The sequence below is a fragment of the Anabrus simplex genome, chromosome 1 (assembly GCF_040414725.1).
Source record: "Anabrus simplex isolate iqAnaSimp1 chromosome 1, ASM4041472v1, whole genome shotgun sequence".
NCBI classification, from domain to species: Eukaryota; Metazoa; Arthropoda; class Insecta; order Orthoptera; family Tettigoniidae; genus Anabrus; species Anabrus simplex.
The window spans coordinates 1,178,634,964-1,178,660,180 of NC_090265.1; the positions used below are offsets into that span (position 1 = coordinate 1,178,634,964).

General features: G+C 40.1%; 1 protein-coding gene across 1 annotated transcript in view; it reads right to left on the reverse strand.

Moving 5' to 3' along the window:
* LOC136877306 (sodium channel protein Nach) overlaps positions 1-25,217 on the reverse strand; it is a 111,448-nt gene that overhangs the window by 79,578 nt on the left and 6,653 nt on the right. Inside the window, exons 3-4 of the mRNA XM_068225568.1 lie at positions 14,569-14,716; positions 5,825-5,961 (exon numbers count right to left, since the gene is read on the reverse strand). Of these exons, the coding sequence (XP_068081669.1) occupies positions 5,825-5,961; positions 14,569-14,716 (285 nt within the window). The remainder of the gene's footprint in view (positions 1-5,824; positions 5,962-14,568; positions 14,717-25,217) is intronic.

Genomic DNA, 25,217 nt, shown 5'->3' on the forward strand with positions numbered 1-25,217 from the left:
AGAACATCTATAATAATAATAATAATAATAATAATAATAATAATAATAATAATAATAATAATAATAATAATAATAATAATAATAATAATAATAATGTTCTGGACCGTCGTCAAATGTGCGGACCACGCTGGAAACGGGTCCTGGACGGGTAATGTCTAAGAATGCAGTCCGGCCGCGGGTTCAGTACCACCAAGGCACCCAAGACGACACCACGCCGGATCTCCTAAAATATTTGATCCATATTAAAAATGCTTATAGGAAAAATGGCAAAGATTTAGGGACCCGACTGACCGGGTGGAATACCTGGACCTAGCCCGGGAAGTACGAAATCGATTGCTGGAAAGAAAGGTTCAAAATTGGGCGGAAACTTGCCGTAATCTATTAGAAAACGAGTCAGATCGCGAATTTTGGCGGATTATATATAAAACAATAAGCATTCAATTATGAATGTCAGTATAATACCGTAGCGAAGCACGGGTATCTTGCTAGTAAATAAATAAATAAATAAATAAATACATCCTAAATAAATAAATCCTAAATAAAGAAATAAAGAAATACATCCTAAATAAATAAATAAATGGTTATAAGAGGAGTTATACACGATGCTGAAATGTAATATTTCCCATGACAACTTTTAAATAATTTCAGAAAAACTAATTGGAGCTCAGGAATATTTTCTTTTATATACAATTAATAATGGTGAGAAGACGATATGTGAATTCAATTCAACAATTCGAATTTTACATATGATAATTTATTTTTCTTGTTATACATAATTGCTATCACAATTCAAGAAAGGATTCTAAGACTATGATGAAACGTAATGAATGAAGTTTTTTAATGAGATGGTAATTTTCCTTTAATTATACTTCATCTTTCTTGATTTTATCAGAATTTGAATAAATAACGGTGAATAAGATACATTGGTATTTATGTTTTGGCATAAGCATTATATATATATATTTAGTGTTAATTTATGGTAAAAGTCAGGAAATATTTCGCGATATCTCTTGAAAATCGGTAGGATGGAGACGGCCATCAGAATCTACGGCAGATGACTTAGAAATATTCCGGAATCTATTCGGAATCCACGATAAAAATAATTTTGATAGGAGATGGACCCTGAGCAAGCCAGTCTAGATTCCTTCACAACCTGCCCTGGACGCAGGAATAGGCGCAGCGTCTACGGGCCACTTAGCTGCTTCCCGATATTGTTTCAACTTACTTGTGCCAGGCTCTTTACTTTCATCTATCCTATCCAAATCTGCTTGGTCAACTCTTGTTATTTTCCGATCTCAACGGTATTGGTTTTGCCAGGCCTAGGGAATCTTTCATTTCCACGCCTTTCGTGGCCCACATTTTTCTTTGGCCTAAATCTTCAATTTTCGAAGTGTCGGACCCCTTACATTTTTTCTCTCTGATTAGTGTCATATAGAGGACGGTTTCCTAGTTGGATTTACTCTTATAACAATAATCACCACCACCACCATCCTAGAGGAATAGGTGGAAGAAAAGGCTAAGCACAATGTGGCAGTTGAAAATCAATTCTTTTGAGTGATGAAGAAAAACACGATATTTTTAAACTGTTTTCAATATATTGTCTTCAAACTCAGTGCACTGAAAGTCAATAAAATACCATCTCAGAATTTTTGATGTACTGCCCATAAACTTTTCAAGTTCTCATTTTGAAACCGTACAGTGTCCTGTGCAGCTCATTGGAAGCATATTTCCATCCTATTAAAATCACTTCAGAAATCGCGTTTTTAGCATGATGGGCAAAATGAACATCGGGACTCGAGCGGCGTGTGGCCAGAACCAGACCCTCGAAATATAACCTGGCAAACAATGGAAAGATGTGGCTGAAGCCAAGCCCGGGAGAAAAAGCCCTCTCAAGTGGGAGATAGATTTGAATAAAAGACGCGACGCAACGAAAGTCTAATACGCCCAGAGGTGTGGCCTATTTTCTCAGGGTTCCACACAAACAGAAGAAGCTTCCTGTTGTTTCTGCACGTTTCACGAGTGCCAACGTCGAATTTTGGCGCGAAAAATTATGTGATATTTTGATCCAGACATAGGAAAAATATGTGAGGCACACCAATTAATAAAGCTGAATTTTCTGCGTATCCCAGACAGAAAATGTGGAATATTTTATTAATGGGGTGAATTGAGATCACCAGATGTCCAGCTGTAATGTATTGCTAACACGTGTGAATATAGAGCGTCTCTCAAGCCAAGAATTGCGCTCAAATGTAGCTCCTCCCTCGATAGGACGCGAGTGATACAATTTATGGCGAGAGCTTGATTACGTAAGAACTGCCGATGGGATTGTGATCGCACTTGACTCAAGTGAAAGGGAGAATCGAGGGCTACAACACGCACCCTTTAAATATCTTAAATTCCCGTGATTTATGGAGCCAATATCCTTAATGCAGCGTGAGATAGCCTCCGACCCCAAGGTCCGACGAAGAGACAATATAAGACCGGCCCGGCCCTCGCTGGGAACAGTCAACAGTTCACAGTCCACAATCCACTGACCGCTTACAAAGACGAAGTTATTGTGTCCGTCGCGACCGCAAATTTTAAAATCTTGTGAACCGTATGTAGGAAGTCGAACAACAGCCAAGCGAACTTAGGGTAATGTCTCAGTGCTTTGCTTGAATTAAGTAGGCCGCTAGAATCATTTGTTAATGAATAGCGGAAGTCGGCTAGGAACAATGCCGGCATAAATTAGTACGCGCTACCAATAAATTAGTGTTATCTAATTCGGAGCAGGCAGTAGAGTAGCTTCGAAAAGACAATGCGCTATTCAGATTTTGGGTTCCTCAAGCCTTAGGAGTCACCGGACTCACTCTGTGAATGCGTGCCGCCCGAGATTAGAGTGACCTGCCTGCATAAGGGAAAATCTTGTGTAAATTCTGTGGGTGTGTCGTTGTAGACAAAGGAACATGGTACGAGTTCTGGACCTGATACCAATTGGATTGCTTTAAGATTGTAGCAGTTGAACGAGCCAACCAGGATGATGGACTGTTGCAGACCAGGTTCGAAGGCTAACACTCTCGTCTCCAGCGCCCAGAGGATGGACGAGTAAAACTCTACCAAGGAAAAACGACCACCATACTGATGAATTGAGGTCATTTTACTTCTTAGCACGACAAAGCATAACCGGAGTAACAAAATGTAGACTTTTTTGTTAATACGTAAATGTTGTAAATAATTCACGTCCTAATATGAAATTTTCTTTTTCTTTTGTCATGGTCACGTAAATTTAAGGGAGCTAACTGTCCGGACAAACCATTTCTTTCTTTTTGATTAGTCCTTCGCGAGGAGTAGTTTGTTGTCAGTAATGAATAATATCCTAGCAAGTATGAGAAACAAGGACAGAAGAGTAATTTGAGTTCCCCTAAGGTGGGTTCGAAGCAGTAGTGAATGATAAGCAAGGGATACCATGTCCAAAAGGTTGTTATTTAATGTCCAGTATGGGTAGCACAGGAGCCGGGGAGCTCACGGGTCATTTAGACAATGCATGCTTAGTTGATACGTACAATTAAGGCATGAACATCAAGAAAGAAGAGTCCTGACTGAGAGAGATACAAAACTGTGTTTTTAGGTAAATTATATTCGGGACAATATGCAAATTTCCCTTGATTATTTTACCAGAATCGGTCTGGAGTGTTCTCTTCGTCCGTAACCAGTGTGAAGTGCGGAGGTGCCTGAGGCTTGAAAGAGTGGTTAGAATTTTGTTTACGGAGAGAGTAGAGAGATATGACGGGTTGAGGAAGGAATAATGATGGCCCTGTGCACAAGGAACTATGCTACGCGGTATGAGAAGTAATGAGAGGGACGAACGCCGAAAATAGTCTACGATGAGATGTGAAATGAGAAATTCGAATGTTATATTGCCCCAAGATAACCGTCGTGAAGGATGAGAGAGAATGAATTAATAATATTCCTGGGGATTCTGCGGTAATATGAAATAAACGGAATAAGCGAATGAATTGGGCGATAATAATGTGTATCCTTGAGAGGAGAACTGGTCTCTCTAATTCTGAAGGGTCGTGGACCCCTTGCAGCCATTGAATGGGAGCGACCAACCTACTAACCGAGTCGTGTTCAATAGAAGAGTAACCTTCCCTTTCGTTTTCTCTTCCCTATGTGTAGAGCGGCATACCATATTATTGAGGTTAAAAGCTATGGACCTTGGATCTCACATTGTGTCTTTTTTCAATGGTTCGGGCTAAGAACACTTTGTGATAAATGATAATATCACGATGATTCAGATGGCAGTAATAAATAATTATATATCTCCCCAATATCCTGTGCTGCTCCTCTTATGTCACAGTTCAGAATAAATTAGTATTTGTGACCCCATTACATGATTCTTGTCATTTCTACCTGTGCTAAGCAGTATCCAGTAGATAGTTTAACCCAGAAATCCTACTTTCATGTTAGATAAGACTCCATCTTAAGTATTTTTTCTTTTCTTTTTCTTCCTTCGAAGGTAACCACCCCCATGTGCTCGAGTTACCGAGGCTAGCACAGAAAGTAGGAGGGGAACGGTTCGAAGCCCGTGTTGGCAATTCGGGCCGCTCTTCACTATGGTCTCATCCGTGGTTGTTTATCAGGTTACGCTAATGCATTGTTAAGCTTGGGTCCCCATCCGAAGCCCGGTAGGGTACAATTTCGAAGTCTACAGATATTTTTTTAACTTTCTAAGTACCTTTATGCATTTGGTAGTTAGTATTTTGAATTATTTAACCAAGGGAGCAATAAAGACAGTTTACAGTCCGACTGCGCAGTTCGTAGCGATATCTAAGATATTCCCCTAACTTGAATATTACGTATGTCAATGATGCTTTTTTTTTTTTTTACCGAATTTCTCACGGTATTGAATCGGTAACCAACAGGACCGGATGGTACTTCGTTAAGTTAGTTGGTCCTATCAGATGGGGATGTTATACTGTACTATTTAGAAAACAAACTGAAATTTGTTTCTGAGTCACCACTTTTGGTCAGGGAATTGTAAATTAGTAGGCTACCTCAAGAATTCATTAAAATTGTGGAAACCAGTGGCATGGAGTTGTTTCATTTAAGAGAGTCTCAAGGACTTCCGATCTCAGTCGGCATTAAACCCGTTATTTTAATAACGGAAAGACGACTAATCGACTACTCACTCAGGTCTGGAGGAATTTAGTTAAAGAACGTGGAGAGATACCAATTCCCTACAAGCCCCTTCAGTGAATAAATGGTAGTGTGTCCGACTCATGATCCTAAGTTTGCGGGATTGATCCCGGCTAAGATAGTCGACGTTTGAAAAACCATCGGGAAGTCAAAATTTATAGGCAGGCCACCTAGATGGCACCGCTTCGGAATATTTCCATAAACTATTTTAATACTATTTACATACATGTTCAACAGACTTCGCGTCGTTTGCTCAAAGGAGCCTTTCGTGAATTATAGCTGAGAAGAGGATTAATGTGAACAGCTGATATCAGATGGGATGAATTATAAGCAGCCATTTTCATATGTAAGAAATCTATGCTGAATATAATGGCTTTACAACAAGCACATGCTGAATGATCTGAAATATGTATTATGAAGGGGCCAATCATCGATATCATCGTCCAGAGAGAGTGAAAATGCTGACGAGAACGATGACGACGATTGCTGTTTAAAGGGCCAAACGTCGAGTTCATTGGCGCGCGAGAGAAAGAAAGAAAGAAAGAAAGAAAGAACACAGAAACTAATATTTGTACCCATCTTCAAAGCACAAACATACTTTCGTAGAAGAGAGATAATATCGAACGAGGTAATGAAGGATACTTACGGATTGTAGACGTGTCGAGTGTTGTATGCGAGACAATAACCCAACTCTGTAAGTTGTGGTTTGAACACATCACAGCAGTTCACATCATTTCCGATGACCACACAGTTAGAAATCACATCCTCACACTTTCTGGCAAACTGCGACAATCACATACAAGTCTCAATTACAAATCAGTTAATATTCAGGAAGGGTTGACAGTTTATTTGGATGAAAAATGGAAATAAACTGGCAAGAGAAATGAGGTATGTGGGGGCTATTGAGGAACAGATAAAATTAAATAAGCTATTTTTTTCCTGACTACAATTCATTTTCATTATAGAAATAATACAGAAGCTCCATTTACATATCTAAATATCTGTGCACGGGAGGCAAGTGGCTCTAGTTTCCTTTTTACGAAATTGACATTTTGACTAAACTTACCATATTTTTGTGCTCTTTTCAGGGGTGCAGAAGACTATCTCCTATTCGCAAGGATAAGCGAACTAGTCAGTTTGTAGTTAAAGCTACTTACAAATATTTTAAAAAATAGAACAGGGTGTTAAAAAGTTAAAAGGTTTTGTACTATTATGTAAAATAAATTTACGAAGATTTACATTAAACACGGGCAGGTAAAACAAACATGAAAATGCATTATTTTCGCTCTCCTGTAAAATTACATATTTGTGAGATATTGATGTTTAGCTCCGAGGCATAGATACTTCCTTAAACAATTACAAATGCCTTACGATCATAAACTTCATTGAAAATATAAAACTTTTTAAAAATGCTAAAATGAACATACTGTCATGTCTTTTCCACGAAGCCTATAGCAGTGCCTCACATTGTTTCCAGGCTCTTTTCTTATCCGACCGCAATTGGTCAGCTCTTGTTCTGTTCCAACCCAAATCCTATTAGGTTTACGAGGTCTAAGGAGGCTTAGTATAAGTAGTATTTACACGTCATTGACTACTTAAAAATCTACTTAAATACTCATTCGAACCATCCAGAGATCCATATAACCGACGTCTCTAAGAAATGATTCTATGATGGAATGTTTCCTTATTGATTGTGAATGGCAGATTGAAATAAATGTAGGGGGAATTTAAAAATAATAATTTACTATTTTATATTGGTGGAGCTGACATAATCGAAGGTGATAAATGTACATTAAACATTTAATTAAACTTGCAGTAGTTGTTCATTCATTATTGAGGGACAATATAAAATTTGTTCTCAAACCATTATCAGTTGGCAGAAAATTTATCATTGAAGATGAAGTATGAATGCTTCAACCGTATAAAGCTTCCTCGAAATTGGAACACCCATTGAAAATTATGTTACATGAAAAGTAATGCATATTTTGAATCTATTAACAGTGGCAGTTGATCTATTGAACAATGTTAAAGTAATTGTCTAATGATGATTATGATGATTATTATTATTATTATTAATTATAATCCTATTAGGTTTACGAGGTCTAAGGAGGCTTAGTATAAGTAGTATTTACACGTCATTGACTACTTAAAAATCTACTTAAATACTCATTCGAACCATCCAGAGATCCATATAACCGACGTCTCTAAGAAATGATTCTATGATGGAATGTTTCCTTATTGATTGTGAATATTATTATTATTATTATTATTATTATTATTATTATTATTATTATTATTATTATTATTATTATTATTATTATTATTATTATTATTCCACAGCTTTTACCGCAACCTGGTAGGGTCACGGTTGCAAACTGTGCCACACATGTGGATTAGCCCCTGTTTTTCAGCCGAATGCCTTTTCCTATGTGGAGCAATGTACAGTATTCACCATTGTGTGTTTCTGTTGTAGTTGGTAGTGTGATATGTTGTGTGTATGTATGAAGGGAGTGTATTGAGTCAATCCTAGATACTCAGTACCCGTTCCAGAAGAATTAACCAGATGCTGCTAAAATCTCTGACACAACCGGGAATCGGGGTCCTCTAAGCGGAAGGCTACGATGCTGACCATTCACCCAAGGGGATGAACAATAGTGGTGACAAATGATACGTGCTGTTTAATACCGAGATGCTTAATTTTTGAAATGGACGCAGCCGTTGAGGAATTACGCGAGAGAAACAGCGATTCCGTCATCGTAGACTGTTGCATGATTGCAGTAATTAACCTTATAAGGAACTTAATAATCAGATTACCTATATGTATAATAAAAGACATCATACCAAGTAATATCAAATAGTATTAACCGTCTATTGAAGATTACACGACAGAATTAGCCGTAACCTGTGAAATTCGCAGCTGCCATTGAACCTCAAGCGGACAATTAATTTAATTCTAACTGTTGCAACATACGTGTTTGAAACTGTTACTTTCATCGTGAGCAGCGCGAACCGTGTCTTAGTTTGTCCGAGAGCGATGGGCGCTCTTTGCAGAGATCGAAAAGGGGGACTCGAATCACCGGCGTGATGGGGCAAGTGGCAAAAGCGAAGTGGAGATGGCCAAGCCTGTAGCGAGGAGGGCCTTAAAATGACCTAAGACCGTGATAAAGTAGACACCACAGAAGTCAAGAAGGAATTTTGGAGGACCACCTGCTAGATGGAAGAATGATATCCAACGCCACTCAGAAAGGAACTGGATTCTCACGCCCAACAGAGGTTGATACGGAAGGAAAGGTCTGTGTTTAGGAGTTGACGCAGGCTAGTGAAGAGGAAGAAGAAGGAGAATAATAATAAGAATGTTAATGATGATTCCCCCGAGTTGTCAACTCGAAGTTGATACGAACAGTTTCGTGACAGAGAATGCGTATGCCATTAAAGAGAAGGTCAAGGTTCTACGAAGGTGTCTGCAGTTGCATCCATACAAAGTGAGACTGGTATAAAAACTACAGCCTAAGGCAACAGTCACACGAGCAACATTCTTTGCTCAAAATCTGCAGGAAAATACCAAGGAAAACGGGAAGGTGAATGAAGAAAGACAGAGAGTGGAGCCTGGTAAAAGTGTGATCGTGAATAGTGAACAGGGAAGAGCGGTGGAAAATGGGGTGCGAATAGCAAGGTTTAGGGATACAGCTACGAGCACAGCAAGTGAAGAGGAAAATCAGAGAAGTGAATGCAGTGAAGTAAGGGATGTGCAGAGTGAAAAGGGCAACGCAGAGGTACCCAGGCAGAGAATTGAACTGTGTTTGAGCAGAGGATGCAAGTCGGGCTTAGGAAGGAACAAGAGCTTAAGAGACCTATGGGGAATAAAAAGAAATGATGAGGGTATTGTAATAAGAAGCAAAAACTCTAATAATGTTAGAAAGTAGTTGTGGTTAATATGTTCGGAGGAGAGATTATAGTGGATATGACGGTGTGACTATAGGGATAAGCTGTATTTGGTATGTGAGTGATCGGTGGTTTATGGTGAAAGTAGGATGAGGTGATGATAATTTGTTGATGAAATGTGCTCTGGAGGTGTGTTTAGAGTGGCACGTTGATGATAATTGTGATTTCGAAATAATGGTGATTTGATGATATTAGTATGGAGGGAATATGTTTTGGAGGAGTGATTATGATGAAATTGTTGGTGTAATGCGTTCTGGAGGTGTGTTTGAGAGAGGGTGAGGAAGAGGTGGAGCTGGAGGTATATATTATTTAGTCGGTCAATGTGTGTATAGATTGAGTATAGTGGGTATGATGAAATTGATGGTGAAACGTTTTCTGGAGATGTGTTTATGGTTAGAGAGAAGATGAGAATGAGGTGGAGCTGATGGTTTATGGAGGTAGGTGTTTGTATTTTTCAGTAAGCTGTATTTGGTAAGTGATCGGTGGTTTATGGTGAAAATATGGATGAAATGTGTTTGGGAAGTATGATGAAATTGTTGTCATGGTGAAAGTATTAGTGAAATGTGTTTCGGAGGTGTGTCATTGTGAGAGAGAAGGTGAGGATGAGGTTTAGCTGGAAGTATATGTTATTGATTCGGTAAATGTTGGAGAGTGTATGTTAGTGATATAATGTTATCTGTATGGAGGGAATCCGTTGAAATGTTTATGGAGAAGTGGTGGAATACGTAATGGCAGAATTTAAGTGCTGGGAGGGAGGAGATTTGATAAGTGGTGCTTGTTTATAGGAAGTGTGATTGTGTTTATTTTATGGAGTTGGTAATGGCAAATATAATGTGGAGAATGGCTGGGTATTTAAATGAGATTAAGCATGATGAGATATGATAACTTTAACAGAGTGTAGTATTGTAAGGATTAAATTGCAACATAAGCGGTTGTTGATTTCTTGACTCAGCTAGACAGAGTGGGTCAAGTGAGGAATGAAATGTGCAAAGGTTTGCGTGACGAGACGGGAGGGACAAGAAGGTTGCTGACAGTGGACATACCATGAGGGGCGGATGATGACTACTGTGATGACCTGCATCTGGCGGGTCACGTTTCCGGAGTATCCGAAGGACCTCATGGCATGCCCAAGGAAAATCATGTTTCCTCTTCCTTGATTATTATTATTATTATTATTATTATTATTATTATTATTATTACTATTATTATTTTTTGTTTATTTACCCTGCTTTTTTGATCGTTTATGCCCATTGCATGCCAAGGTCTATGGATCACTAATAAGGGTTGATCATGGCCAAGTGGCAGTGCATATGGGGAATGACATGGAAATGGCGTATGGCTTTTAGTGCCGGGAGTGTCCGAGGACAAGTTCGGCTCGCCAGATATAGGTCTTTTGATTTGACGCCGTAGGCGATCTGCGCGTCGTGATGAGGATGAAATGATGATGAAGACGACATATACACCCAGCCCCCGTGCCAGCGGAATTAACCAATTATGGTTAAAATGCCCGAGCCTGCCGGGAATCGAACCCGGGACCCTGTGACCAAAGGCCAGCACGCTAACCATTTAGCCATGCAGCCATGGGGAATGATTGCCCTTTATTGTCAGTTTATTTTATTACCGGGCGAGTTGGCCGTGCGCGTAGAGGCGCGCGGCTGTTAGCTTGCATCCGGTTGATAGTAGGTTCGAATCCCACTATCGGCTGCCCTGAAGATGGTTTTCCGTGGTTTTCCATTTTCACACCAGGCAAATGCTGGGGCTGTACCTTAATTAAGGCCACGGCCGCTTCCTTCCAACTCCTAGGCCTTTCCTATCCCGTCGTCGCCATAAGACCTATCTGTGTCGGTGCGACGTAAAGCCCCTAGCAAAAAAATATTTTATTTGGATTGTTTTTTATTGTATATCGTTTAGGCTATACCAAATTTGAACCATGCATTGGATGGAAACCTGTGAGGTTCAATCAATCAATCAATCAATCAATCAATCAATCAATCAATCAATCAATCAATCAATCAATCAATCAATCAATCAATCAATCAATCAATCAATCAATCAATCAATCAATCAATCAATCAATCAATCAATCAATCAATCAATCAAAATCTGCAGCAAATGGAGCTCAAGATATACGTGCCATAGAGTTAAATGAAAGAAGCCCCAGGGATCAGTAAATAATGAAGGTTTCTTGGTGGAGGGAGCAATTTCACAGGCGCGTCGTGGACGGTTGGATCTCGGCTCATTCTCTAGCAGTATTTTCTATAGTCCACTTGGCCACACAAGTTTCATATATTGTGTGCTTTATTTGATAGATGAGGATTCTTTTGATAGTGAACTGCTATGGAATGAATGAATAGAATGCTATTTGCTTTACGTCGCACCGACACAGATATGTCTTATGGCGACGATGGGATAGGAAAGGCCTAGGAAGTGGAAGGAAGCGGCGTGGCCTTAATTAAGGTACAGCCCCGGCATTTGCCTGGTGTGAAAATGGGAAACCACGGAAAACCATCTTCAGGGCTGCCGACAGTGGGGCTCCAACCCACTATCTCCTGATTACTGGATACTGGCCGCACTTAAGCGACTGCAGCTATCGAGCTCGGTAGAACTGCTATGGAGTTTATAGACAGCGAAATTCTCATTCTGGAGGCCCAAATGCATTCGTGTATGAATGGCATAAAAAATGAATATTACAAAGATAATTACATGGAATTTGTCACCTGTTTTGGAGGGAAATGGGAAGAGCAGAAGCTATAAGCTATAAGAGAATAATGGAGCTGATGTCAACAAATTACCAGTATATACGATGCTGATAACGCTTGTCGTCAGTAACCTACCATTTGTCATATTTTACACATACTGGGATATGATGTTTGTCGCAACAGGAATGGCTTTTGATGCACGGTAGCGTGGACAGCTCCATGTGGCTACCTCACAATGGGGATATTTGACTCCTTTGCAATTAGTTTTGCTTGTTGTTTAATAGAGCCCAACATCTAGGTCATCGGCCCACAATTAGTTTTATGTCGCACCGACACAGATAGGTCTTATGGTGACGATGGGATAGGAAAGGCCTAGGTGTGGGAAGGAAGCGGCCTTGTCCTTAATTAAGGTACAGCCCCATTATTTGCCTGGCGTGAAAATGGGAAACCACGGAAAACCATCTTCAGGGCTTCCGACAGTAGGACTCGAACCCACTAGCTCTCGGATGTAAACTCACAACTGCGCGCCTCTAAACGCACGGCCAACTCGCCCGGTTATTTTACTCTCTGAAGAGCTCTAGTGTGCCACTTCATATGCGACAGTTACAGCTGCTTCCATTGTTGTAGATTTTCAGCTCGTTTATCAGGGACCTAATTGTCCAGCCAAGCAGTGGGAGAACTGGAAAAGATCCAAGGAAAAGTAGCACTATTGGTTCTGGGTGATTTCTGACAAAAGAGTAGTGTTACGAAAATGTTGCAAACTTTGGGCTGGGAAGACTTGGAAGTAAGGAGACGAGATGCTCGACTATGCGGTATGTTCCAAGTTGTCAGTGGAGAAATGGCGTGAATAACATTAAGAGAAGAATAAACTTGAATGGAGCTTTCAAAGGTAGGAAGATAATAATATGACGATAAGACTGGGGAAAATATTAATTTATAGGAAAAGGAATTAGGGAATGGAGTAACTTACTTCGGAAAATGTTCGATACATTACCAAGTTCTCTGAAATCCTTTAAGAAAATGCTAGGTAAACAATCGATAAAGGAATCAGCCACCTAGGCGACAGTCCTAACTGCAGATCTATAATGATTCATAATCAGTTTTGTGAAATTTGCTTGCTATAGTGAAGGAAGGATAAGAGTTCGACGGAATATATCATTGGGCTCTGTGAATGATGAGTAACATTTTATTTATCCCGAAAGATCAATAGGCACAATGTCCGGAACTGAAGATGCCAGAACCGCCACGCTGTCATTGATTTGCGACGTAACTGCCCAATAATGATCGTATTTTTTTTGCCATTTCCAATAGACGTCTGTTTGGCCCTTTTTCTTTGCCGAGGAGACTATCACGGGGTATGTGTACCTCGACATGGTGGAAAATTGGTTAATACTACAAGTCACGGATGAGGAGAGTTTCATTTTCGAACAAGACAGGACACACCGCGCTGGTATGTGGACGTCCCGGCATTACCCAAATAACATCCGCAAGGTTGATGGATTGGTAGTGGGGTAGCCGAAGACAACACAATCTGCACATGGCCACGTCGTTCACCCGATCTCGCAGAGTATGCTTTCTTCCTGTGGAGTTTCATGAAGGACATTGTTCGCCTCCACCATTTCCAACGACGTTGTTACTGACAGATTTGATAAGGTGCATTAGCCCGCCATCAGGTAAATCTTCACTTTGTAATATAATGCGTTTCTTTTACCTCTCTTCGTTATTTCTGTTCAATACATGATTGTATCATTAACATCGCATCGTTTCTGAAATTTCCAAACATTCTTCAAAATATATGTTGCCGTGTAACGGCAGGGAGACAAAATACTTCCATAGGAAACACCTAAGTTCAGTTTAATAAATACGAGTACTAGCCTATATATTGCTTAATAAAGAAATGCGTGTATCATTGTCCTCTTTTTAGGATATCCTATAAGTACGAGGACTATGATATTTCAACCTCTGATCGGTCGCGAAATTAAAACCACAATGAGAATCCGATGAAGGGTTGTGCAGATGTGTTGCGCAGTGTCTCTATAATGCCCGTCGGCTGCGTCACTTCGCACCTGTCAGTTGTGATTACGCAGTGAGCACGTAAACATGTTTAGGATAAGAGTCACGCACGAAGTGTGAAGTGCGTGCTGTCATTCGATTTCTTCATGCTGCGGGGTGCAATGCAATTTTCTCGAATCGCCTGATCCACTCGCTGAACAAGATCATCGTCTGACACCCGCTTCCTTCCCTGACCGCCTGCATCATGAACGTCTGTACGTCCTGCTTCAACGTTCCTGCATCATTGCCGCACTTTGCTGTCACTCATGAAAGTTTTACTGTACATATTACTTATTCGTCCATGAATTTCGACTGCATTGCAACCCTCTGCATGAAGAAATCGAATGACAGTACGCACTTCACACTCGGCAGGAAACTCTATTGTCCTTGGCAAGTTTACGCGCTCAATACGCGCTGCGAACTGGCAAGTGTATCGTGATGCGGTCGACAGGCATACTAGAGACACAGCACAACACATCTGCAGAACGCTTCGTCGGATTCTCACTGTGGTTTTAATTTCGCGACCGATCGGTAGTTGAAAAAATAATAGCCCTCGTAAACGGGAGAAGTCATACAATCCTCCTGCTGACTATAACTGTTTGCTAAGAATACACACACATTTGTCTGAGGGAGGTGGATGTGTGCTATATTGCAAGAAATATTTGAGAGATGCAGGCCAATAGTTGCAGATACATACCTTGACTATAAAATCGGCGAGTGATACGTCATCTGGGAGTTTGATGTTCTCAGGTCTGCCCAATGATTTGAAATTCTCCATGTTATGATATGACATATTCGCCACTTCTAAGAAGAACTTCTTGTAAAACTCATCTCCTTTGTAATACCTATAACATTAATTAGATATTAATTTTTAGATGTGCAATAACATAGCCAACTGGGAAATTATAATTCGAGTTAATTTAACAGTCCTTTTGCCTAGCAGTTTTGTAGTCTGTACATTTGGAACTTCGTAATTGCCGTAGTTTTCACCCTAAAGAAAGAAAAAGGCACAAACCATGAAAAATAAATAATATTTGTTAACTGAATGAATGGATAGAGTATGAACAACTAACGAGAGAGTGTTCGTTAATTATAATAATAGGGAATGGGTACAGTTGTTTTTAAAGCAAGGACTGATGATTCACCTAAAGTAAAAAGGTGGGCCGCAGAAAACGAAGTATTATTAATATTTGTTTCTAAATAAGGGGACTGATAATAAATAGAATGCATTGTCCGCATCGGACTTAGTCTGTTAACAAAAATATAGGATACTTGAAGATGAGACTCTAATATGGTATGAATTTGGGTAAATATATAGTTCAGGGTGTTGTATTTACATTTTATTTATTTATTTATTTATTTATTTATTTATTTATTTATTTATTTATTTATTTATTTATTTATTTATTTATTTATTTATCGAATGCAAATATACAGACAATCGACCAATTATAATAATCGCTCATAACTTCTGATATTATTAAGTATAAATACAGAAACTAAAATTAAAGCACAAATAAAAATAACAAACTGGATACAAAAACAAAATTGAGAAACGAATAAAAATTAGTTACTATATTACGAAACAACAATAATAAAATAATTAACACCATAAAAGGATGAATATAAACAAAAAATAAAACAGACAGCATGACATCCTTAACTTAATTAATTACCTGTTAATAAATGCCTACAAGATTTCAGGGAGTCAATTCATTTAATTTTGAAATAAGTCAATATTCAGAGGATGCAATTTATTATACAGTGAAATAATTCTATACAGGGGCGAATTTAAATGTTTCTTTGCATCAATTCATGGCAAGATACCGGTTCCTAAATTTACGTGCAGGTTTTCTAGGCGCGCATAATAGAAGTTGGCAAAATAGTTTCATATCATATATGTCATTATTAACACACTTACGGAGAAACATCATGCACTGACATTTTGTTCTGGTATCTAGCATTTCAAACCAATTTTTTAAATCACTTAGTAATAAGATAAATATTTTGGATATTCTCCGGTTTGTCATAAATATGTCTTTCAAGAACTTTCTCTGGATCCTTGCAATTAAAATTTCTATGTAAATTTCTTGCTGGATTCCAAATAATAGAGGCGTATTTCAAATTTCACCAAACTAATGCAAAAGGAAAACGAAATAAAGACTAAATTATTGATTAGGCCATAAGAATTTCTAATTAATTACCCCAAGGCTCCTGTATGCTTTATTCACAATATTTTCTATGTAAGAAGTGAATGATCAACAAGTATGCCACGAGGAACAGAACCAATAATTGAACGTCAAGAACATTCCACCACTTCTTTGATTTTGTTATAGCTGTGGCTTGGATCGAGTACCGCCAGGTGCTCTACAGGAAATATAACCTAACGTATTTCCAATTCAAACTCGACAATTCCGAGCACTTAAGAAAAAAGGCAGAAAAATCAAGAGTCTGAGGAAGAAGCAGATGTACCAAGGGGAGTAAAACGAACGTCAACACAACCGCTCCCACCAGCGCCAAAGAGGTTGAAGCATGCTTTGCATTTACCGAAATGACTACGACAACAGAGCTGCAGGTCAAGGTGCAGAACACCTGGTTGTCCGCGGCTCACACAGTATTTGTTCAATGCACGGAATATAAAGTTTTTTTTATGCTTCGTCAAAGACAGGAACTGTTTCCGCAGCTTCCACTCGTAATAAAAGCTGCCGTAAGATGATGAAGCATAGTGCTGGTAACAGCTCAGAAAATTCATGTATATTTGTAAATTCTTCTAAAAAGTGGTAAAAACGGGACTGAAATACTTTCATAAAAATTGAAAATTGTTTTTTAACATGGAAACTTATGGATTCATGCTCTTACATTGAATTATGTCTTAAGAAAAATGTATTTTCTTTTGTGTAGTTTATCTTGGCAGAGACCCATTGTATCAAATGTGATACGTAGTCTCCCGGGTAAACGAAACCGCATATTTTTTCGTAAAAGTGTCATGTTGGGTTCCTAGATAGTGCGGATATTGCAGCTTTCTTTTTTTGCTCCAGAACTATGGAATCGGTGCTCTAGAGGTTAAATCAATAGTTAATATTATTCCTAAATCATTAATTTCATTTACTTGTTCCAACTGGATACTATTGATGAAACTTAATGTTGTTATTTATATTACATTTGTGACAAGTAGCACTTTTGAGATGACTAGGGGTATGTTATGGAGGAAATTACTGGCCTTTTCACAATTATTTAGGGACGGAACTTGATGAATTTGGCCCATTTTTACGACCAGATGCTCATAATGTTCGAGGGATATAATTACTATTGCATGCCTCTGTGGTGATTGGAAGTATGTTGTATGCATGTGCAGAGATGCGTAAAAAGGTGAACAATAATATCCAGTCACCTAGCCAGAGTAATTAACCAGACGCATCTAAACTCCCAGGCACAACGAACAGCGGATTTTTTGGACAGAATGCCACAACGCTGACTATTTAGCCACGAAGCCAGATATTCTGGGAGAAATGATTATTGTTCCTTAAGAACGTTCGCAATTTTTGGGACTAGTGTTTACTGTAACTTCGTTAATTTTTTAAAATGTTCACCCTATAAATGTAACTCATTCGTTTTCGTAAGGACGTTAGACAAGAATATTGGAAATATATGTATATAAATATGAGAATCTTCAATCCTACACCTCACACAGGTTTGGATATAAACGTACATACATAGCTGGTGCTACCTGGCAGAGAACTGTTCGGGACCGTTCTACCTGGAGAGTTCTGTTAAAAACCTACTTGAGTTCACGACTTAAAGTGGCTACATCATGTAATGATAGAACTGACTGATGAGGATGACGTTCAAACCTTGATTGTGCTAAAAAATATTTTGCCTAATATGTTAGAAAATGTACTTAAAACTAGCAATGTACCCGTCCATCAATACGGTATTCTACATTGTATACGGATTTCCCCGTAAATTACTGTAAAGGCAGTGAGTAAGATTATATTAAATTGCACGTCTTTTAGCGATATCCGAGAAACAAAACAGGGAGGACGCCATAAGTTGTTTCCGATGTAAGGTAGGCATTGAAGAAGTTTTGTTGATAGTGGCAGGCCACACGGGAGTTTCTACTATAACGGCAGGCTCACTTGGCAACTGTCATTCACAGTATAGATGGAGAGTTTTCTTTATGAAGACAAGCCCCCTTTTCCTAACGACAGCCACAATCGAGTTGGAGAGATTTGATTATAATCGAGAAATGCAGCACTATCTAACGTACCAAAGACCGAGAAGCAAAAATAAATCATAGGACCAAAGTTGGAGATCTCTCCAAATTGAACGGCGATTATGCTATCTGCTTTGTAGTACGACTTACAGTTTAGGCACCAACTAGCCAGAAACGAAGGTCTGCACCGTCATTAAAATGCATCCATATTTCGATATTTTCCGCGGCCAAAAGTTTTACATTTGAACAGCTTGGAATTTTTCCTCAAAGAGAAGTGTATCCAGGATTCGGGTTTACCACTCGCATAGATGCGGAGTAATTAGAGAAGAAATTAACACAGTTAAGGAAGTTGAACCGGATAGGACATGTAAATACCAAGTGGATGTATTGGAAAATGAAATGCCCCTCAATAAATTGTGATTTACGAATATAAAAAGGAGAAATTTAGGTGCAGGGATTCTTAGGTAAACAGATAAGAAGATGACTTGTGGTGTTATTACTTAAGCCTAAAGAAGAAAGGTAGAGGCAAGAAATTATAGCAGAAAACAGAAGTAGAGTAGAAATACAGTAAACATTATAGCAAATACCAGAAGACAACTTTCGGTGTGAAATATGGGCTACACTCTGAGGTACTGTTCAAATATTTACAACGCTTCTTAGTGCTATCGAGGACGATTGTAACCTCCAACGGTTTCCGCCAAATGGTCAATTGGCGTCTCTCTTGCTTCCTACCCAAGGAACAACCACGAATTCACATGAATGATGACGATTCGAGTTACCTGCTGGCAAGCAGTTAGAGACGTTTCCATGGAAACCTGTAGGTTCGTTGTCGGACTGTCGGTCACTCCATGCAGAGCACGGTACCCCTCAGAGAATTGTAGTTTCCTCCGTCATTTGAAAAGTAAGCGAAATTATGTACATAGCAAAAGTTCTTTATAATGAAGAGACGTTTCAAATACAGTCCACACATTTTACAGAAAATCAATAGTAAAAGAGAAAGTGGAAGAAAACTGTCCTGGTTTTCCTATAACCAGGAGATGTTTAAATCATATGCAAATCTAAAGTTTCCCCGGAATCAGTACCGTATACTCTAAATATGAAGTTTGATCGACATATATCCAGCCGTTTCGTCGTGATGGTGGAACAAACAGACAGACACGAAAAATAAAAACCACTGATACGGTCTTGATTTGACCTCAAACGGATAAATATCTGAAAATTTGGCAAGATAAACTAAATTACGGACAGAAGAACCCCTAAAACTTTATTTATATAGATTTTATATGACCAATGCTATCTTATTCAATATAATTCCCATAGTATTCTGAAGCATGTGTACATAGATATGCAAGAGTATATATGGTAGTTTCTGAGATAATGACTTTTGAAATGAAGTCTGAGTAGTATGAACTTGCACACTACCGTACCCAAGAGGATGATGTGCCATCAATTCCGTTGAGTTTCAAGATGACTAGTGCGCTTGCATTCGGGAGATGGGTTCGAACCCCACTGTCGGCAGCCCTGAAGATGGTTTACCGTGGTTTCCCACTTTCACACTAGAAAATTGCTAGTGCTGTACCTTAATTAAGGTCACAGCTGCTTCCTCCCCTTTCCTATCCCATCGTCGCCATAATAAGGCCTGTCTGCGTAGGTGCGACTTAAAGCAACTTTTTTTTTAAAAAAAAGGTGACTAGATCTGTAGATATTCAAGTGTATCATGCAAATGGATTTTGGAGAGTTGACATTTATGTCTTTGTATGTTTCACATAATGGGCTGTGGTTAGTGGTGATGTATAGTATATCATGTAATGTTAATAATGTTATTTGTTGACATCTGTTTATCTTGTTTGCTGGCTAGTTTCTTATGTGAAATATTTTTATAGTGTATGTCTATTTCAACCTGATGTTGATAAAATATTTCTCTCTTCGTTGTTTTCCCACTGTAATTAAAATTATACTTAGGAAAGAATTACGCGATAACGCTACTTTGGTGTATAATTATTCACATTTTGAGTTAGTGTGTTGCATTGCATGATGTTCGACTTGTGATGTTTTCTTTAGGAGACTCGGAATGAACATGCATAACCTTCCCCTAAACCTCTCATATCGCCCACTGATGCCCGTCATGTTTTTTATGCGTTACGGTCTGATGTAATTGTAATTGATCTTGTCTGAGGCTATTAATGGACTGTTAAGTGATACCATCAAACAACATCACTCCTCAGCATATACTCGTGGTTCTTAAATTTCAGGATCACCTTCGCCCGACTCTCTGACCTGTCACCACCACAGAACGCATCATGTCAAAGCAATAGTGCTAATGGACACCATCCTCCCCTCCTGAATACTGACCGCCTTGTGAAGGATACATGGGGTGTGATCGCTGCAAGAATTCGATCGAATGCTGCAGACACAGTGGAGCTGACGAAACCAGTAAAGCGTTTCATGGACAAACGTATCTGGTGGAATGACGATGTTCAGCGCACAGTGAAGTCCAGGAAGGTCACCAGCAAGAACTGACACCGATCTGGTCCACTATCGGGAACTCAAAGCTATCACCAGACGAACAGTGGCAACCGCCAAGGACAATTACTTTAGTGATGTCTATAAACAATTAGATTAACCTGGAGGAGCCAATACATCTATAAAATCACCAGATCTCGTAATCGTACTACTGAAGGTATTGGACATGTCATCCACATCAGAACGAACATTGAAATCTCCTTCAAAATCCTTATTTAGACACTAGCGTGAGCACTTCACTGCCATTTGTGATGAAGAGTTCCCACATCCAACTATCACCATAGCCAATCCAGTGCAGAGTGCAGATCCACTCACCACGCCTGCCGAAGTTGCAGCTGAAAAACATCAGAGAAACTGGATCTGATGACATCCCTGTTGAAGTATGGGATAAAATGTGCGATGTGAAACTGAATTTCTAGCAAACCTCTTCAACAAATGCATTGAAGACAATGACATACCATCCACCTGGAAGCCCAGTATCTGGAAAGGAAAGGGTGATATTACTATCTGCGCCAAATACCGACCAATTCTTCTCTTCTCCTCTGCCATACGATGAAAGTCTTCAAGCGGGTGTTGACACGTACCAAAAAGCATCAGTACTGTCTCATCAAACTGACGTGGCTTCCTTAAAGGCTGAAGAAAAACAGATGTTATACATTTTATCCAGTTGTTGGCAGATAGGTACAGACAGAAGAGAAGAAATGTCCATAAGGCCTTTCTAGATTTAGAAAAAGGAATTGGTCGTGTCCCACATGAACTCATCCGGTATTCGCGGCATACGCTTGGTGTCATGTCCCAGAGAAGTGTGACCATTAGGTTCAGTTTCACTACCATAACTCTATAAACTTTGCCCGCTGTGAATCGGACGTAACAGCACTATTTGGCATTCGATTGGGAGTTCATCACGGATCTACCCTGTCACCACTCCTGTTCATCCTGTGCATGGACACAGTAAACACGGACCTGAAAATTTCCTATCCGTGGACCCTAATCCATGGATATGACGTTACGCTGGTTAGCGATTCACGAAATAGGATTAATGAATTGGTCACCCAGTGGAAAATAAGGCTGGACACATTTAGATTGCAACTAAACATCGGAGAAACAGAGTACCTGGAGTGCGGCACCCAGACAAGTGGAACAATATTGGTCGAAAAGATTCCACTACCGAAGACATCTGCGTTCCGTGATATTGGCTCCCGGCGAAAAACTTGTAGACTCTTGAAGAGACGTCAGGAAATGGGTAGTGTCCTTTGTAAAAGCAAGTTTTCTCTGTGTCTCAAATTGAAGATCTACCATACAGTCGTTCTCCCACTGATACTGTATGGAGTGGAATGTTCGCCGGCGACAAAGAGACAAGAGCAGATCCTGCACATAACGGCGATGCGCGTGCTTAGATGGACGCTAAGAGTCACGCGACTAGACCACACAAACAACTAAGAGGTCGGAAAACTCTTATAGTTGCCCCGATTCCCGACAAAATGAGAGAGGCAAAATTGAGGTAGTATGGTCACGTGGCCAGAGCTGACGCAGAATCTATTGCGAAGCGAACACTTATGCACAGCCTAGATGGACTATGGCTAGAGCCCTGCGCGGATACACGAAATAACATCCGATTCCGCACTTCCTTCATCCACACCCGCTTCCGCGTCCGAGAATTTTTATCCGCACCCGCAAAATGGTTATCGGCGGATATTGTAAATATTTAACTACAGTATATTACACCCAATGTTGGAACGGATAGATCTGTTAACATATTACAAAAGGCCTGACATCTGGCAGTAGAACCTCTATAGTCACAGGATTGTAAGAGATTTTCTCTTGCGACAACTATTGACGTATTGACCTTTGTTCCTTCCTTCCAATAATTGCGGGCAGGAGCCAGTTAGGCTTAGGTCAGATTTACGGCTTTATGGTTTCAAGGCTCTATACTCTCTATATACTCGTATATTGTATTCTCCCATACCAATGTCAAGGGTCGTCTAACCACAAGCAAAAATAAGAGTATACCTGAGTGAAAATAAATAAACGTCATTATTTAGAAATTATCAGCAAAATTATCCGCACTGCCATACAGTTTGTATCCGCCAATACACTAACTTCGCGGATATTCGCATCCATGCAGGGCTCTAACTATAGCCTTGAGGCCGATCTGTACAGCGGTGGATGCACTGTCTGAGGGAGGGCATGAGAGCTGCACGTCTTGCGGACGCTGATGACCGGGAGAAATGGAGGGCGAAATGCAAAAAAGGAAGACCTCAGTTAAGATAGGAAGAATTCCAGGAATATGATGAAGAATAAGAGAAATCGATTACTTCTACCAGTTTTGAGCCTACGATTTTATGATCAATTGGCGGACAGTTTTTGCTATTTTGCTTTACGTCGCACCGACACAGATATGTCTTATGACGACGATGGGATAGGAGTGGGCTAGGAATGGGAAGGAATCGACCGTGGCCTTAATTAAGGTACAGCCCCAGCATTTGCATGGTGTGAAAATGGGAAACCACGGAAAACCATCTTCAGGGCTGCCGACAGTGGGGTTCGAACCTACTATCTCCCGATTACTGGATACTGGCTGGCGGACAGTCTACCACTAATCTAGTGAAGTACAGGTTTGAGTGAGGTACTCAACTAACCTCGAGGAACAGGAATGTGCCGGCATGGGAGGATTGTCATCAACCTTCGAGGGGGTCATTAATGTATAGATGGATTATAACCAGAAAGAAAGGAATATGGGAAAATCGGAGATCCCGGTGAAAACGTGTTCTATCTCTGCTTTATCCAGCACAAATGTTACATGTAGTCACCAGGCTTGAACTAAGGTCCAACGTTAAAGACCGATATCTTAACGTTTTAGGAACGAAGGGGCCACCACAGTGCAATGAAAATACATAGTGAAATTTGAACATTAAAATCTTTCTTTCTTTCTTTCTTTCTTTCTTTCTTTCTTTCTTTCTTTCTTTCTTAATCTGCTTACCCTCCAGGGTCGGTTTTTCCCTCCGACTCAGCGAGAGATCCCACCTCTACCGCCTCAAGGGCAGTGTCCTGGAGCTTCATACTCTGGGTCGGGGGAGGATGACCAGTACCTCGCCCAGGCGGCCGCACCTGCTATGCTGAACAGGAGCCTTGGTGGGGGATGGGATGATTGGAAGGGATAGACAAGGAAGAGGGAGGGAAGCGGCCGTGGCCTTTAGTTTGGTACCATCCCGGCATTTGCCTGGAGGAGAAGTGGGAAACTACGGAAAACCACTTCCAGGTTGGCTGAGGTGGGAATCGAACCCACCTCTACTCAGTTGACCTCCCGAGGCTGAGTGGACCCCGTTCCAGCCCTCGTACCACTTTTCAAATTTCGTGGCAGAGCCGGGAGTCGAACCCGGGCCTCCGGGGGTGGCAGCTAATCACATTAACCACTACACCACAGAGGCGGACAACACTAAAATCACTCGTCATAATTAAATTAATTAACACCTTACCTAGGCGATAGATAGTAGGCCTAGTTTGATCTTCTTCAATACTACTGAGCGAAATTGCTACTGTTAGTGATTCGTATAATTTAATTCTATAAAACAATAGTAATGTATTCAAAGGTTAATAAATACGTCCTTCAATATGAAAATCTACGAATATTTTCGGATTCCTTCAGAATGTTCTTTTTTTTTTCCAATTGGCATAACGTCGCACCGACACAGGTAGGTCTTGCGGCGACGATGGGATAGGAAAGACCTAGGAGATGGAAGGAAGCGGCTAAAATTCTTATTATTAAACCTAATTGACTTCCGTGGCCTTAATTAAAGTACAGCCCCAGCATTTGCCTGGCGTGAAAATGGGGAAACCACGGACAACCATCTTCAGGGTTGCCGACAGTGGGGCTCGAACTCACTGTATTCAGGATGCAAGCTCACAGCTGCGCGCTCCTAATCGCACGGCCAACTCGCCCGGTAAAATTTTGTTTTGATAGTACCTTAAAACTTTTGCATTTGCAGAAAACAGAGAAATTTGAATTTTAATCTACATTATATAATAAATATTGAGCCGTAAAGCCATTTATTCTTGATAAAAAATTAAATTGATTCCAGGGGTTGGGTCTTTGAATATTTGCGTTCTGTCCCTCTCTTTTCTCCTCCTCAAGGTCAAGTTGTTGGTGCTATTAACTGTAGAGACAGCAAGAAATAAAATATCATAATGGAAACAAATACCTAATGAAAACAGGCGAGTTTGTAGTTTTACATGATTCTTAACCTTGTGATTATAAATCATGGGACCAATGATTTTATACCTCACATGCTCCTGCGTTTAGGAGAAGATGGATTCCATGCTCACTCTTGGAACTCCTAAAATGGTTTTCCGTGATTTCCCATTTTAGCACCGTATCTTAATTAAGCCACTGTCACTCTCACTACCTTCCCAGTATTGGTCTCCTCCTTTCCCATCGTCGACGAAACCTGCAGTTGTTAGTGCGGTGTTAAACACCTAGCAAAAATTATGTCGCATGCACTGCAATCCGTGGTCTCTTTAGTAAGATATCAGCACACTAGGAATAAGCTGTCCCTTCCTAGAAGCAAGAAATACCACAGGACCGTCGCAAGGGAGGGGCGGGCAGGGAGATG